The sequence below is a fragment of the Harpia harpyja genome, chromosome 7, assembly GCF_026419915.1.
Source record: "Harpia harpyja isolate bHarHar1 chromosome 7, bHarHar1 primary haplotype, whole genome shotgun sequence".
NCBI lineage: Eukaryota > Metazoa > Chordata > Aves > Accipitriformes > Accipitridae > Harpia > Harpia harpyja.
In genome coordinates, this window is record NC_068946.1 from 46,292,480 (window position 1) to 46,309,476 (window position 16,997).

The 16,997-nt window shown below is 44.9% G+C and overlaps 1 protein-coding gene across 4 annotated transcripts in view; it reads right to left on the reverse strand.

Annotated features, from left to right (window-relative positions):
- Positions 1-510: 510 nt before the first annotated feature.
- The window catches only part of HEG1 (heart development protein with EGF like domains 1), a 56,277-nt gene continuing 39,790 nt past the window's right edge, over positions 511-16,997 (reverse strand). For 3 of the 4 annotated variants that reach the window (XM_052791847.1, XM_052791846.1, XM_052791848.1), the window contains exons 18-23: positions 16,745-16,879; positions 11,220-11,262; positions 11,071-11,108; positions 10,440-10,527; positions 8,800-8,974; positions 511-7,200 (exon numbers count right to left, since the gene is read on the reverse strand). In XM_052791847.1, the coding sequence (XP_052647807.1) occupies positions 7,051-7,200; positions 8,800-8,974; positions 10,440-10,527; positions 11,071-11,108; positions 11,220-11,262; positions 16,745-16,879 (629 nt within the window). In that variant the 3' untranslated portion in view covers positions 511-7,050. The remainder of the gene's footprint in view (positions 7,201-8,799; positions 8,975-10,439; positions 10,528-11,070; positions 11,109-11,219; positions 11,263-16,744; positions 16,880-16,997) is intronic. The other variant, XM_052791849.1, reaches the window with a different exon arrangement.

A 16,997-nucleotide genomic window follows, 5' to 3' on the forward strand; every position in this document is an offset into this window, starting at 1 on the left:
CTCTGAGAGACACTCAGCTGTATATTCTTCACAGTCCCCAGTGGCACTTACTGAGGTAGGACTGATCTCACTGCGGTCAGGTCCAGTCCCTTGCCCTTGGAAACAGCCCTGCTGCACCAACCTCTCCTGAGATTTTCCTCTCCTCCAACACGCACTCAGACATGCAAACACACAACTTCACCAATCCTCTTGCAATTCCAGCAGGATGAAAAATTAAATTGAGGAAAAAATTAAACTGAGTTGCTTAAAGCTACTGAAATAAACATATCAGAATACAACTTGTATTTCAGCTGAGCAGAAGTTAGTTTAGCACAACTAACAGAACATAACCATCTCGTCTTTGCTTTTCATTTTAGTTATTCAATCACCAAGCACCACCAGAGGAACAAAAGAACTATAAAATTTCTTATTTTCTAGATTAGATTTCTAATTATAATTAAAACCATCTAAAAGTTGCGTATATATCTCTTTACAGAGGAAGTTAAAGACAATAAAAAAGCTGAGACGTAGTAATATTCATAGTTTTATTGTATCCTTTTATAATACTGACTAGAACGCCAGATTTAATAATATTGGATGCAGGTATAAAAAATAATCCAATCCTCAAAAATTATATTTTGCTACTACAGTACTGTATAATTAGTGGAGGCTGAAAATATGATACAACTTTAAATAATACTGGTTTGGAAAATGTCCTCAGAACCCCAGCAACTTGGAAGCAAACATTCAGAGATACAGGGAAGGGAACAGGGCAATGTCAAGAACATAAAGCAGGTTTACATCCAGGCTGATAAAAGAAGCACAAACAAATGCTGAAAATTTATCTTTCGAAATAGAGCTCACAAAAGCTGAGCTTTACTACTGCAATCTGGAAGCTGCTCAAATAAACCATTATGTTTTTACACACCAAGTTTGACCTTCTGTTAGGAGAAAGTCCTGTAGAATTTAACAGGGCTTAAAACAAATGACTGAGTTTAACAGAATTTCCTTTAAAAAGGGAAACTATTAAGTATTTATTCTGTTGGGATTTTTTTTTCATTAAAATAAACCCATCCCAGCAGATTTTATTGGAGACCTTTTATGGCAGGTGAATTCTATGGCACTGTTCACGAGAAGTGATCAGTTTTTACTGTATTCCACAGGACTTTTCCATATAGGATTTTGCAGATCTGGGAGCTACCTGCTGCAGTCGTTAACCCAAGCAAGATTCCCATCCCTTCTAGCATTTTACCAGAATAAAGACCAAGGGACTTAGCATTTACATACTATTTTTGAGGAACATCAGGCACCCTCTCTAGGTTTTCCCTCAACAAGGGTATTAGGCACATTCAACACAAACTAGACACAGAAGAGGTGTCATCCCACATACAACCTTCAAGTACAGAAGCCACACTTGCTTTAGACCTTTACTTCTGCAAAACAAGTAAGCACATTCTTTTCTTTTTTTTTTTTTCCATTTCTTACCCTTTCATGGATTTCTGTCCTGCTTTTCAATTTCAGCAGTTCAAGGGAACAAAGAATTAAAAACACATTGCAAAGCTCCTGAAATCTTACAAGCACACAGCACATACCCCTTTTGAAACTGGGAGATCTTGCTTCATTTCTGAAGCGACAAGTAAGAGTGGACTGAAGAGTAGTTCTTATCTGTGACTGCAGGAAGCACCTCTACATCCCTAGAAGATCTTACACGATAGGAAACAGGTTGGCTGATCAGTAAAACAACTACACAAAATTCACATTCATTCTCTTCTCAGGAAGGTGTTTCAGATCTTGAACCTGTTTTGTTCAATCTCACATAATACAGGTCCTGCTACAGTAATAAGAATACTTTTAAAAAATAAATACAACATAGAAAGGCAGCAACAGTGTCACAGAAACAGGCAGAACACAGAGCCATGGGAAAGCATGTACTACGCACAGGTGGCCCTGGTGGTGGAATAATTCAGGCCTAAAAGAAAAATCTCATTACAGTCCATGGGAGAGTTACCCTGGTCACTGTAATGGATGCTGGATTAGGTCCTTTGTGGGTAAAGAGGAAAAAACTTTAGTCAGCATAGGAAGAGCATTTAAGTAAAATGCATCCGTTCTTGTTAGTTTAAGGAAGAAAGCTAAAGATTAAACATCACTATGAGGGAATGAGAAGTCCAGCTGGATTTGGAACGGATATGGCCATTGACCAGCATTAGAGACAAGTCCTGGGGAAGCACTTGGCATGTCTGTAGCAATGTCCAAACCCTCTCTGCTGCTCACTCAGGTCCCAGCAAACAATTTCACAATGAGAAACAATGAGAAACGCCTCTCTCTAATTGCAATTTACTGCTATTTTTTAAAGCCTTTTACTACTGCTCAGTGTGGAGGCAAATATATTTTAGAAGGCTGGTCACAAGGGGTGACTTCATACATGACCATGACAGTGGGACTTAGGGGAAATACCACAACAGCAATGCTGCTGTGTTACCTAATGCTTTAAATATGAAGGCCAAAGGGCATCAAAATGCCCCTGTCCTGTTTTTATCTCGTATAGCCCAATTCAGTGTTGTGAGGTTTCAACAGTATGCAAAAGGCTCCTGATTTTTCCACTGCAGCTGGGAGGGCTGGCCAGGGCGAGCAGTGGTGCATGGCAGGGACACAGGAAGGCTGCGCGTATGAGCCTCCCTTTTGAATGATCCCTCAAATTTGCATTTTGCTGCTCTGTTCACTGGGGCTGCCTCTCCTAGGCTGGCTGCTGGAGGTATTTCTGTGGGTGAGGGGCTTTTGTCAGCACAATTGGCAGAGCACCATAGCAGCAAACATGTGCCTCCCACATATTTTCCTGTCAAGCAACAGAATTAGCATTTTTTCCAAAGTTAATCAAACATACACCCACACAACTGCCCATGGGCCCTTGCTGACTGCTCCCCTAGCTTTCCACAGCAGCCGGGAGCAAAGGCAGGTTTCTGTGCAGTGTTGGTGTAGTTTTTCTTCCTTTCCCCACATCTGGCTGAACCACTTGCATCCTCCTTACAAGAAACATGCGACTTCTATCTTATCTTCTTGGACAGTAGAGAGCAATTCCCCTCGGCAAAAACATCCAGTATGCTCAAAATTTGAAATTTTGGGTAGCTAAAGGTAATCTAAATAGTCTGAGAAATAAGCTGCATTTATTTAGACATCCTACGGGGAGTTAGGTACTGAACAGAGAGGCATCCACATCTGAAAGTGGGCTTGAGGGCATGTGAAGACCCCTCTCACATCCAACACGAGCGACAAACCCCACTCCACTGCCAGAGGGTGCTTAGTTTATGGCAGAGATAGAAGCAGACGGAGAGGATCCCAGTGGCAGCTTTAACAGAGGCAAGCCGCACAGAAACAGGTCCCATCCCTGCTGCGGCTGGGCAAGCCCATTGCTGCTGGGATGTGGTAATAAATAATTGCAGTAAAATAACTGTCATAAACTGTGGAAAAACACACTGCACCGCACCCACCCCTTCTGCCCTAGCGGAGCTGGGTGCCGATGGGACTTGGGTGAAGATGGAAGCATCGCAGCAGAGGGAGAGGCTGGGCTGGTGGAGACCCGGCGGCTGAATCACCCTGGGCTGCATCCACCAGCTCCACAAAGACTTCCTGGACCACCGCGTGGGAAAGCACCTGCACTCACCCTGCTGCTGACTCCTGCCTAAATCCTCTCCTGCCTGCTGAGTGGGGCCAAGGACACCCAGAGAAGGTACTGCAGGTCAGGAGAGACTCTTTTCCTACTCCTGTGGATTATGCATTGGCTTTGCGACTCCTTGCTTATCAAAGGAAGGTCAGGTTGCAATGGATACATTCTCATAAGAAATTTCCCAATGTTTACCTCCTCTGGCAGAGAGAAAATTTCAGTGCAATAAAGTTCTTTCTTTTGGAAAAGGCCAAGTTTTGCAGTCCTCACTCAGAAAATCCTGCTGGGTTTACTGAGACCCTTTCACTCCATTTACAGCATTAAGAAGAATTTGAAGATCATTAAGAAAAGAAAATTAATTACTTGCAAACTTTTGTGTGATCTCAATTAGGAACAGTCCTATCTCATTTCCACTCAAATCCCTCGCAATTTGCTATTTGCTGTGAGATACAGACCAGGAGTTTTGTTCATATAGTCCGTGTTACTCTTTATATAGAAGGATTGATCTGCATTTGTGAGTTGATATTTCTTACTTTGTCATTTGTACTTGGACACACAGGAACATTTCCCAGTTGCTAACCAAGCAATTAAACATATTTGCCTATAAGCATGTGCCTAAACTCTTCCCTGACGAAATGCTGGCACATGGTTAAATCCTACCATCATGGCTGGGACATTCTTCCTTTTTGGTAAGCTGCTTTAGTAAATAGGGGCAGAGCCCAGTGCTCATCTATATGCTTTGGATTTAGATTTAGCATTAATCCCAGCTTCTCCCTTCCTTTTGTAACACAGACAAAACCCTCCTCCATACCATGGGAAAGGCAGTCCTTTCTGTCCTACACACTCTCAAAAACACAGGCAACTCACCCGCACAGAAACAACCCTGCCAATGTCCTCTTTGAAGGACACCACAGCACAGCAGGGCCAAGCCCTTAGTTCCCATCATGCAATGGATCCTGTGTAATTAAGATATTGGCTGCTAACGAAAGGGAGAAGAACATCATTTAGGGACTGGAAACACTGATCAGTGTGGCAGGGAACAGCTAGTTCTTGTGCTTTACCTGTTACACTATTTTGGATACTGTAATTAGAGTTTGCGTTAAATATAGCTCTTTAGGCAGCTGTACTTCCCATGAGCATCCATTCATTTCTTCCCTACAGCTGAGATAAGCTGTGTACTACCACCTGCAAGGTTGATTATGGATCAGGCATGAAGTTGCATGCATCGTCACCATAAGATCATGTAACTGCAAACGGTACTGTCCTAGGCATCCATAAAGATCTCTTTTTCTGCAAGCTCACACTGCTGTTTCTACATAGTAGATAAGGGGTGAGGCATAAAGATGCTGTGTTTGTGTGCTATGGCTGGTGCACCAAACTATGTCTTCTCAAGCACATTTGTGGTACTTTTCCTGCCTTGCAGTTTTGAAAAAATAGAAGTAAATGTGAGCAGGGACCAGAAACCTCTTAGTCCACACAGCTGATGATTGCCTCGTGCTAGCTCCCCTCCCTCTGAGTAGCTGTTGCTCGCTTTTGATGGGGAACACAACAGCATTCGAAGCACTGGGAAAGGATCTGGGGACTCACAGCATCTGTAGGATGCAAGTACTACTACCTGCTCCCTGATGGAGGGCTCCTCATCACCCCAGGTTTACCTCTGGGGAGACACATCAGCATCTGAACTGCTGTTCTCACTTGGGGCTAGGCACTTTTGGGGACATGTCCCATGGTCCTTAGTGCTTCAGTGAGCTGAGCTACACTATGAACTTACTTGTAGGCGCTGTGTCTTTTCGAGCACTGTGGGGGAAAAGGGAATATCAGAGGGTATGTGCCCTTCAGTGAAACCAGCTTATGTATGTGTCCTTCAGTGAAACCAGCTTATGTACGTGTCCTTCAGTGAAACCAGCTTATGTATGCACTACAGAGATGGTGGGTTAATGCCTAAGGAATTGTGCTACTTATGTTCATACAAGCAGCCACCTTGATTAAAAGCACAGTCGCGTTCAGGGGAAGGACCTGTATCTGGACCCTGTATGTGGACAGGGTTTGGATGACTCAGGTTAACACTGCAGTAAACATAAGCAGTAAATACACCTCATTAATAAGATCTCTTTCAACACCCAGCTCAGGTCAGAATACAGTCCATGAACTTTCAGTCTGACCTTTGGTGAGAAATGTAGTAACTTACATTCTTCAGCTTTTGCTGTGGTAATTAATATGAATTAACACACCTAGGTGACAAAAGCTGCCTGGTCTGAATCACTCAAAACTAGGATGGAAGAAAGCAAAACAGTTCAACATAAGTGATCTTTGCTCCTGACTGCAGTGAGCCTTATTTTCCAATGTACTGAAAGCCTCCACAGCTCCTACAGAAGTCGAGGTGGGCTGTGGAGGCTTCAAAACTATGTCCCACCTGCAGTGCCCAGAACTGAGGTTCCACCTGCCCAGCCATCGCTATAGCATTATTGCTCCTTCCCAGATTCCTCATAAGAAGCATGCTGAATTCCCAGCTCATCTTTTTCTTCCCTGTGAGCAATTATTTAACATTATACTGCTGTTTCTACAGGCATTTAAATCCCTGCAGGGAAACAGAGCCCCACGAGATCCTATACAGAAGCACTATGATGATGTGTAGTGGCATCATTTCTAAACAATGTTGATTGACAAAACAACAACATACTTGGACTCTTCCCTATATATAGGAAGTTTTCAAAGTGGTGCATAGGATCAACTGTGTCTTTTTTCAGTTAAAATTGCAGTGGTATGACTAACTTTCCTGTACTCCTTGGAGACAATCAACCCATGAATTCAGCCATTGCCAGGCACCAGGCTTCAGCAAGGACCCAGCCATTTGGAGAACTTCTACCAGTAAAAAGGTGAGGGCCAGAAGACAAGCCAGCTTCGCTGTCGTGTATGAAGCAGAAAGCAATGCAGCAATGTAAAAAGGAGTGGACAAACTTGCCCTACCAAAAGCAGGGAATCTTTGCATGAAGGTTGGCTAAGAAGACAAGCACAGTCAACAGTGAACAAGATCTGTAAACAAAACATTCCCTAGTGGTATTCAATGCAGAGTGCTGGGCACAGTTCATCTGCCTGTACTGATTCATGCTTGCCATGTAGCGTAAAGAGTGAAGAAGCAGTACAGAACAAATCCGGAGTACATGTGTTAACTTCCACCTGGGTCGTTTAGTGATGTGCACCTTGAGCCATTCCCTCCTCCTCCTCCTTCTCTCTGCTGCTCAGCAAGTGTAACCGTTCGTCAGGGCAGCAACACTCGGCATGAAGTTCAAAGTCCTTCCTGTTAAATGGGAAGAGTAAGATTGATGTGGGCTGAACTGCCCAGGAGACAGATTGTACCTGGGTATCAAGGGCCACAAAATTGTGTCAATCTTCCACTCCCTCTCCACTCCCTGCTAAAAATAGTCTCTTCTTCTGGTTTCGTCACTAATGAAGGACGGGTTGTATTGTCCAGGGTAGATGCATGAATGTCGAGATCCAGGCAAACCAGTGTAGGGAGGGTAAAGTCCGTTTCTTTCCAGTTCAGGATTTCTCAGTCCAGTTGGCTGTATTAGCAAAAAAATTAAATAAAAAGGATCTTACTCTCACACTCAAATCCTCCTTCAGGCACAGCCTTACCACCTTTCCCAGCAGTTACTTCAGTAGCTAGAAGGAACAACGTGATCACTAATGATCTCTATAACCTAGAATGATTTTTACTGTGGGAGTTATGCATTGCCTGAAGGGATGATTCTGATGCAATCTAGTTTCGACATCTTGCCAATTAGCAGACTTGAAGTTTACCTGACTCCACCAAGTGCAGACTAAGTGCACAGTTAATTTTTAATCCAAGAGAATTGTGCTGATGAGCTCAGGTATTGAAACAACTCTCATGAAAAGGATATTGTCCCAGAGCCATCTTTTAATGAAATGCTTCTAGAAAATCAAAGTTAGTCTCCTGCTTTGAGTATTACCTGGGAGCACTTGTCTCCCCATTAACCATAGGTACCTACTCTCCCAACACAGGCACGTGAATTATATGTCAAATACAAAGTGATCCGACTTTCCTTTCTCTTCCCTTCTTTTACTTAAGCAAATCTCCTGGGGACACTTGGTTGAGGAGCTTTGATGTCTAAGACCAAGACTGTACAATCCTTTCACCCAGTAAATAACATCAAGCCACCTGGTTTGATCTGTTACAGAGCAGATCCATGCAAAGCCCTCATCACCTACTGCTTGCTAAAAAGCTCCCCTTTCCAGTCGCCAGCATAATAAAAGTCTTAAAAAATGTTTAGGAAATGCATTTTCATTTCCAAATCTCTCATTCTTACTGGAAGCAGGAAGGAGGATTATCTCCCCTCATGCTGTGCAACCCAGTAGCCAGAAAAAAAGTATTGCTCGCTGCTCTCTGCTCTGGAAAGCAGGAGTCCAGAATGTGTGATTTGGGTGAAATCCTGCAACCTTCACTCACATGAGTGACGGGCACACACCTTAGGTACATCCAGTATGTTGCTGTAGATTAGTGACAGATGATACACCAGCATCACAGCTCTGGATACAGACATTAGCAGACGGTACCAACCATGACAGCAGGTCTTGTGCTTGTGTCTCTCTGTGCCCTACACAGCCTATTACTCCTCCACCGCTTCTTCCCTGCCACTTGTTCCCTCAGAGCTGAAGGGATGCTCCTTATGCACCCTTCCTGCTGCAGGAAGGGGCCCGTACCCTGGAGAGGGGAGGAGTGGAAGAAAAGAGGAGTCCTCAATCACCAGCGTCTTCCCATCTTGGGGTGAAGTCCCGCAGGCAGAGGTCTCAGCCTTCCATCATCATCAGTGGTGGTAGAAGGGAGAAAACTACCCACAGGGATCCCTAGCAGTCCGTCCAAAACCTTTAACTATCCTTCTTACTCTAGGATTGGGCTTTTGGGGCATCTACCAAAATGTTCCTAGACATTTCCCTAGCACTCTTCCTAATGACATCTCTTTGTGATATTCACCACGTGTAATAGCTAGAGCCCATAGGACTCTCAGTGCCTCGCCGTCTATGGAAGTAATTTGCTTTGCTCTTTTCTTTGGCAGGCAAGGGATCTGTACTTCCAAAAATAAAGGAATGTGCCTTTCCTGTATGAGGTACAAGGGGTTAATAGTTAAGCTACAGATAGATACCGAATAATACACATCTGTCATCTGCAACAGGTTCTTGGTGCTTCCATTCTCCTGCATCTCGATGGTCTCTCTGCCCCACTCCTGTGCCCGGGGGTTCTTTGGATATTCAGCATATGGTGACATCTGGAAATCCCCACTCTTGAAAATGAGTTTACTTATGTCATTTTTATTCTTCCTGTTTATAAAAGAATGAAGGTAAGTGAAAACATACAACTCATCATGCCATCTTGTATGCAATTCTGATGTGATCTCAGGAGATGTACTTCCTGTTATGAACCTTGACTGGGAACAAAGATCACCTCAGTAGGGCTACAGTCCAATCTTCTGCTCCAAGGCAAAATCAGGTATGAGGTCAGATCATGCTACTCAGGGCCTGATCTGGTGGGATTTGAAATCTCCAAGGATGGAGATGGCATAACCTCTCTGAGCAACCTGTTCCACTGCCTTACTATCCTCTTGGTGAAAGAATTTTTCCCTACATTCAGTTTGAACCTCTCTGTTACAACTTAACGCCTGTTGTCTCTTAGTGTGTGTTTACCTAAGTCAATGAAAAAGTCACGGATATCTAGGAAGAAAGAAAACCATATGGGAGCCCCCATGCTATTCAAGTCTCCAAGTGCTTAACTACAGCACTTCTAGGCACTATGTTAATTCCTAAGAAGGAAGACTTGCAAGGGGCTGGTCAGAATGACACCAAATGCCCCTACATGACTACCATGTTGTATGAGTGGACTTTGGTGACAGTTCCAGTTCAGAGTACCCTCCAGGAAGTCACATAACCTGCCAAAGGCCAGGACTCATGAGTAGATCAGTCCATCCCTGCAGAGATCTGCACTCTGGGGCCTGGAGGTGTACTGGCCATCATACCTCCTGGCTGGGGCTTGCTGGCGTCCCCCTGGCTCAAAACACGCGGGAACGAGCACACACCGCTGTGCCAACCAAACCATTGCCACATCTGTGTTACTGATAAATCCAGCTGCTGACTTTAATCAGAAAGCTTTGAAATTCTCAGTTTGGGGGCTGGAATGGGGAGGAGAGAGTGTTACTCCAAGGCAGTCCTTTTCATGATATATATATCATGAAGCAGAGCTTCCTCGGCCAGAATATCTTGCCTCTAGTCCGAAGCTACCTGCTGGTATGGGAACTACATGTGTACATGTGTGCATGCGTCTGAGAGGGAGAGACACAGAGTGAGAGCGCATGCAAGACTTGTCCATAAGGGAAAATGAAAACAGCCTTAAATACACTCAAACACCACTTGAGCAATGACCAGCAACCCCTCCTGTTGCCTAAACTTCTCCTTTCTACTTAGCTTGCATTTTTGGAGACTGCTCCCTGGCTGCCTTACAGCTCTGAGTGGGAAGGACTCCTTTGCCTCTCCATGCTTAGAGGACATGATTGCCAGGTGCATCCTTAAGAGACACCCAGTTCAATTTTTTAGCCTGGCTGCTGGCAAAAAAAAGATATGCCCCAAATGAAAGCACAAGGTAATACTTCAGTATTTCTGATTAACCCACTTGCTTAGCTATCCTATGTCTTCGCTTATGTTTTGGTCCTTCAGGGTTCACGTGTGGAGCACTAAGTGTGGTGTAACCCACTGAGAGGACACCACGCGAGCCAGGGCTGGTGGCAGTACCTACCGGCAGCAAGTGACAATCAGTGCTACGCCCATGATAAGCAGAAGTCCCCCTCCTGCAGCCGCGATCACCACAGTGATGAGCTGATACGCTACAGATGGGAAAGAAAAAGATTCACTTAGAAACAGCCATGTGGTTGTAAATACTAATGTAAACATATCCACAGTCCTCATGCAAAGGGATTAACTGTTTATTTCCCATCTTCCCTCCCTCTGTAAGCAATACTGCCTTAAATTTTCAAGTGAAATGAATGGAGTTGGTGGTCTCCTGCTGAAGGAAGAACAAGCTCTTGTTTGCCTAGGGAATGGATTTCTTTCACTGACAGAGCAGAATAATTCAAATCATATTTCATGGATTCAACTCCGAATATCTCGCTACAAGAGTGCCCACTATATGTGCTATCATGACAGACTATCCAGAGAACGGAGATTGCCTATCCTTAGGAGATAATATTGAGTCAACTTTGTCAAAGAAGGTCAACAAAATAATTTTCAACAGAAATGAAGGAAAAAAAACCACTGACAAGAGTAGCGTGTACCTACTGCATTTTGGACATAGTCATTTGCAATTACTTGTTTCAAATTTCCCATTTCTGACGCCGTGGAGATTAAAAGAAACAAAACTCAGTACTTACGGTTTCCACAGTTGAATCCACCTAAGCCAAACGGGCAGCTGGTGACAGAAAACAACAGGGAGTTTCAGCGGCTTAGTTGTGCCAACAGGTCACCACAGCAATATTAAGAAGGACAGCGGGGTAGGAGAAGGGCACAACAGTCACCATACCTCACACAGGTCTCGTTTTCCAGCTTATATCCATCTTCACAGGCTAAAAACACAGACGAGAGAAGGGCCATGAGCACCGCGCAGTGGTGCAGGGCAGGCATTGCCCATCGCCGCTTCCCACGGCAGCCTCACCCCAAACAACCTTGCGGACCGACAAGCCGGTCCGGGCTGCTGGCACAGCAGGAATGCGATGCACTCTGACGTGATGCAATATCTCCTCCGGTTTAGGCGAAACACCATGCACTTAGATTCACCTCCAGCTGGCTTTGACGGGACTATTTCAGGGCTTCCCGGCAGAGCTAGCGTGGAGCGTGGCACAGGGTGGGGCAGCTGGTAACGTAATTCCCAGCAGAAACTCTTCTTGCCCAAATGTAAACTCACTGCACGCTTGTACAGCTTCCCACAAAACAGCAGTGTAAAAAACCTGCGAGTGTCTCCAGTTTTTGTTTTGAAACCTCATTTGAGCAGTGCTACTTTAGCATTGATGCACGTTATTAATTACTTTTAAATGTTAGGATTGCAACAAAATGTTATGCAAACACAGCCGGGGTAACCCAAAGCGGTGTGGTATGTTTTGCCTCATGTCACCTTTTTTTCTTCTTTCAAATTTGGAGCTAAATCAAATTTTGAAATATCATATTTTACTATAGAATAGAAATTAAATTTACTAGGTCTAAATAACCCAGAAAACTGCTATGTACAAAACATTGGTGAAAAACTGAAACCATCGCTTCAAAATAAAATAATTTCTGTGCTTATGGACAGGTATCTGATCACCTGAATTATCTGAGAAAATTATACTACCCTTCTGATGAACAGCAAAGGTGATGATATGTTGGACATACAATTATGAGCTTCAGATTACTGATAAGATCACTGCTTTTCTCAGCAACAGTCCCACCAGAGCTCCTGCAGATCTGCTGCCTTTTGCAGAGGCAGCAAAGGTGGTCGCTCAAGCACCTGAGTACGAGTGACATGGATGGAGTCGCTTTGGGCAGAGGGACAAGCCAGGGCCAGCACATGCAGCAGCCCTTGGGGGTCTGAAAGACATCACCCAGGGGTCTGGGAAACCCCTGCAGCACACTCCACAGGGAATAAAACTAGATTGTTAAGTGAAAACAAAAATGCTCATGGAATTTTTTTTCTCCTCAAACATGATATGCTTAAAAATGGTGAGACAGCAGCTCTCAAGCCCTCTTCTCTCGCTCTCTAACCGTAGGAAAATCCCACAGCCGAAAGCTCGGGCACTCTCTAACCTCAGCAAGTGCAAGGAAATCTGCAGGGAGAGGAGGGGGCTTCCAGCAGACGTCCCAGCTAAGCCACAGCAAAGCCCTCACCTCCTCCTCTGCTGGTCCCAGCACACCAGATGCCTTTTTCCCTCTGGCACAGCCAGTGACTGTATTTTCAGAAACACTTAGCCCAGAAAGGGGAGGAAGGAAGAAAAGAAGGACAAACATGTAACATTGTCCATCAGGACAGGCTGGCAATATCATAGTAAACCAAGAGAGATCACTAGTATTCTGGCTGGATTCAGAATTTTATGGCTCTTCCAGCATCCATAACAAGTGATATTGATGCCAGCAGGGAGCAATGTGACTGTGACCTCCCCCTCATAATACAGGTCACAGAACTTCCCTGAATTTAATTCCAGTTTCAAATCAAATACTTGAACTGGAGCTACATTTTAGAGAACCATCCAAGACTGATTTTAATATTTTCAGTGACAGACAATCAACCACAGCCCTGGGTCAGATGCTCATAAAGTTAATTTCCCCAGCCATTAAAAACATTCACCTTCTTTCTGGTCTGAATTATCCCAGTGTCAAATTCCAGTCTTTGGATGTTTACTTGCTAGATTGGAAAAGGTTATATGATCACATTTCTCCTCCTCACCATCAAATCACTCATTTGCCTTTAATAAAGCCAAGTGCACTGAGATCTTTGAGTCTGCCTGGTTATTGCAGCTTTTCTCTGAATGCTCACAGGTTCTCTTTGACCTTTTTGATTTCTGCTTCCCAGAAATAGATGTCGCTAGCCCAGGGATAACAAAACTTCCCTTCTTCTGCCTGCCCATGCCCCCTAAATGCACCCAGGGACCATATTAGCCTTACCAAGCCAGAGCTGGGGACCTCTTCTTTACCTGCTTTACCTTAGCAGCTCTGCCCAAGTCTCTGCTTTCCAGGAGATGCAACCCACAGTGTGCCTGGCACTCTGCTCTTGGATGCCCTGCCTTGCTTGTGGTCATATTGAAATACTGTTTGCCTATATACCATTTACTAAGCATCTCATGTTACTCAGCATGTCATTTTCCCCGCGCGGTGTGTGGACATAGATGAGTGATGCAGTCACATCATGAATATTGCAGCTCTAGGCACAGACTTGCCATAGCAACTGGCACCAGTGATGATGGGAGGGCTGATGTCCATGACAGTTGGTCTTGCACCCCTTTCTCTGCCCTATATAGCCCCACTACTCTTCCACTACCTCTTTCACTCCATTTAATCTCCCAGAGCTGGGGATGGGGAGAGTGAGGCTCTTTACGTAGCGCCCCTGCTGCATCTCATCATGATGCTTTTTGCACTGGATTTCTTTTTCTCTCTCTAAGATGGTTTCTTTGAAGTCAAGGAAGAGACAAGAAGTAACTGGACAAGAGTTAAGAGCCTCGGTCAACAAACAGCTAGGGCAACAGCAGTAAATCCCAAAGGATCCTTGCCTGGCTCATTCATAACACCGAGGTATCAGCAAAATGAGACTGGATGGGTTGCTCCTTTCACTCACTAACAAAAGCAGACCGAAAACATTATGGAGCAAATGTTCTACCAAAGCAAGCCACAAGATCAGGCAATAACAAAACCTGCACTGAAGGGGATGGAGGCATCACCTCGACAGCTCGCTGGAGTTGCCTCCTCTAATGAGTGCAGCAGCCCCGTGTACCCCAGCCCCAGCCTGCCGCTTGTGTGTTGGGAAGGCCTGCAGGAGCTTACAGGCAGATCCTGGAGCCCAGCCTAGTCTCACCCCTCAGACCTAGCCCAATAATGTATGTAGGGCACATACACCTTGAGTGGTCTCAAAGCTGGAGCCGTGCCTTGGGCAGGGGCAGCCCTGGGACCCCACTGGCACACAGCTCTCAGGCCTGGAGGCTATAGGGGCAGTAAAGGGGAAAAGCAAGGTCCTAAACACGCATCTCTGTCTTACTTAAACACTCGGTACTTATGTCTTTTCCTCTCCTCACCCTGCCTTTTCCTGCCACTTTGCTTTCTCCTCTGGCATCTTTCCTGCTCCTTTGAACATGCTCCCAGGAGAGCTCGCGCTGTCACACTTACTCGGCAAGCTTTCAAACATGAGCAGGGAACAGAGGAAAGGCTTAAGTGTCAGGGGCCAAGCAAAGCTATCGAGTTGTGCTTTTCTACTCGGGATTCCTTTGCCTTTGCGAAAGAGATTCAGGGGTCTCTTTGGAAACCTGCTTTGCTGCTCCTTGCTTAGCTCCAGAAATGCTCTGTAGTGTTAAAAATAGCATGCCCTTGAAAAGCTGGCACATTGGATTTGTTGCCCTGTTTCTAAAACAGCCCCAAAGATACAGGGAAGGTTGAAAACCAGCAACGACCCAGAGATGACGGAACTGCACACCGAGAGGTATCACGGCCAACATGTCAAAACTGCTGTGGCTCAGAGACCCAACCCTTCCTTGGTCCAGGGGATGCTTTTACGAGCATGGCCCGGGGGACACACCCTGCAGGGCAGGACAGAACAATCCCTGGAGGTTGGGGCGGCTGATCCCCTGTGCCCCAGCTGCTCTCCCAGCTGCACCCGCCTTCCCACGGGGGAGACCGGACAGGGCAGCACAATAGCCATTTCCCTCTTTGCAAATGCTGTAATTGGAGTTACCATGCTACATTTCATGACCCACAATGAGGGTCGGATGCTCAGGAGACTTCGGTTCCTGTTTAGTCACTAAGAGGGCAGAGATTTTCAAAGAGGCTGGCATATTGTATGCTATATTTAGAAAACAGCCCTAAATACCAAAAGAGGGCCATAGCTTGGCTTTTGAAAAAGCCTTTAAAAATCCCAACCACCTGGCTTACCCAGATGGGAACAAAGTGATGCTGAAAATCTGTTATCTTGCCGGAGCGTGGCACCATGCAGTCAGTGCTACCCTCATGTCACTACACTGCAGCCTAAATCCCGCATCAACCCTGTCCCTCAAACACTCTCAAGATAGTCAGTAAGATGTTTCCTACTGACAGCAGTGAGCTGAAGGTGGAATTGAGGCCTCACTGTGTGCAGATAGGATTTTTTATATTTTGCACAGCAAACAAGACTTGTAAGTAGGGAGTAACCACATGTACAAGTTGTTAGATCTCTTAGCCCTCTGCAACCGTTGCATCGGAGTGTCTCACAGCCTTTCAGGTATTTATCTTCACAACACTGCTCGGCAAGAGACATGGACAAGAAAAATGGAGTAACTCGCCCTGGTCCTCACTGTTGATGATGATGCAAGAATTGGGCAAAAGCCTCCCAGGTTTCAGCTCAGCTCCCCACTCACTACATAAGCCCTTCTCTGCCTTTCAAGGGTCAATGGAGATGGTCAGTATTTCCTAATAGAAATCCTTCCCCCAACATACAAGATGAAGGGAGGGAAGGAAAACACAAAGGAGCAAGGTTTCGCCTGGAGCCATGACCATGACCTGGGACGCAGAGATGCTCATCTCCAAGATGTCCATCCCAGAGCCTGCAGCACAGGAGTTATTTCCGAGCATATTTTTCTCACTCTCTGATCAGATTTGGAATCGACAAAGCATCTCCTCCTATTTCAACAGCAACCCAGCAGACACTGCCAGAAGCAATATATAAAGACTATTGCAATTCTTATTGATGTGTCATCAGAAAACTGCATTTCTTAAGAAGCCCTGCAACAACCACTGGAACTAGGGTATGGACGCCCTGATCCTACACAAGTCATTTTGACCACTGGCATGCAGACAAAGACCTTGTTTAAAATGTAGCAAAAACTTATTTCATTATCTGAGGAGTAGCTAAAAAATAATAATACAACCCTTAAGCTTAAAATCTCTGTTAGGAACCCAGCTGAAAAATAAATTCATAACCATTTTCAGATACTTATTTTTAAAATATTGATGATGTATTAATATAAGCTTGTGAGTTTAAAGCAATTCTCCTAAGTTCGCTGAGAGTTCAGACAAAATCAAAACAGGCAGTGACGCACGTCATCTCTGCTCTGTGCCACTGAACTGGAGCCCAAAGCAGTCGGGCCCCTTTCTGCTTCTTCTCAATCACTGTGACTCACAGCGTGCTCCAGAAAGAGATAATATTATTCCTAGAGAGAGACTGTATCTTCAGCGTCTGCTGAAAAGTCCCCTAACTAAATAAAAGAAACTGGAGCTGCTAATATTTATTCATAGTATTGAGCTTCTTACATGCACAGAGATACACACACACACTCATTTCCACTGGAACAAAAAGTTTAAGCAAAATTCAGGCAACATATGCCACATAAAGAGCAGTACCTCTGCAGGAGTGGTCCATCTTGTTGTATTTGAAGTACCCACTTTTGCATTGGCAGAGCGCGACTCCATCAAAGTCGGTGCATTCAGAAGTTTCCTTGTCACATTCGGGGTCTTTCTGCTTGCACAAGCTGCCAACTGTTGGGAAGAGGCAGCCAATATCATCTCAGTTCTCTCTGAACCCACCGTTATGCACATTTGCTTTCCCCAGGCATCACATTCAGCTCATGTGCTGCTTTAATATCTTTTCTTTTTT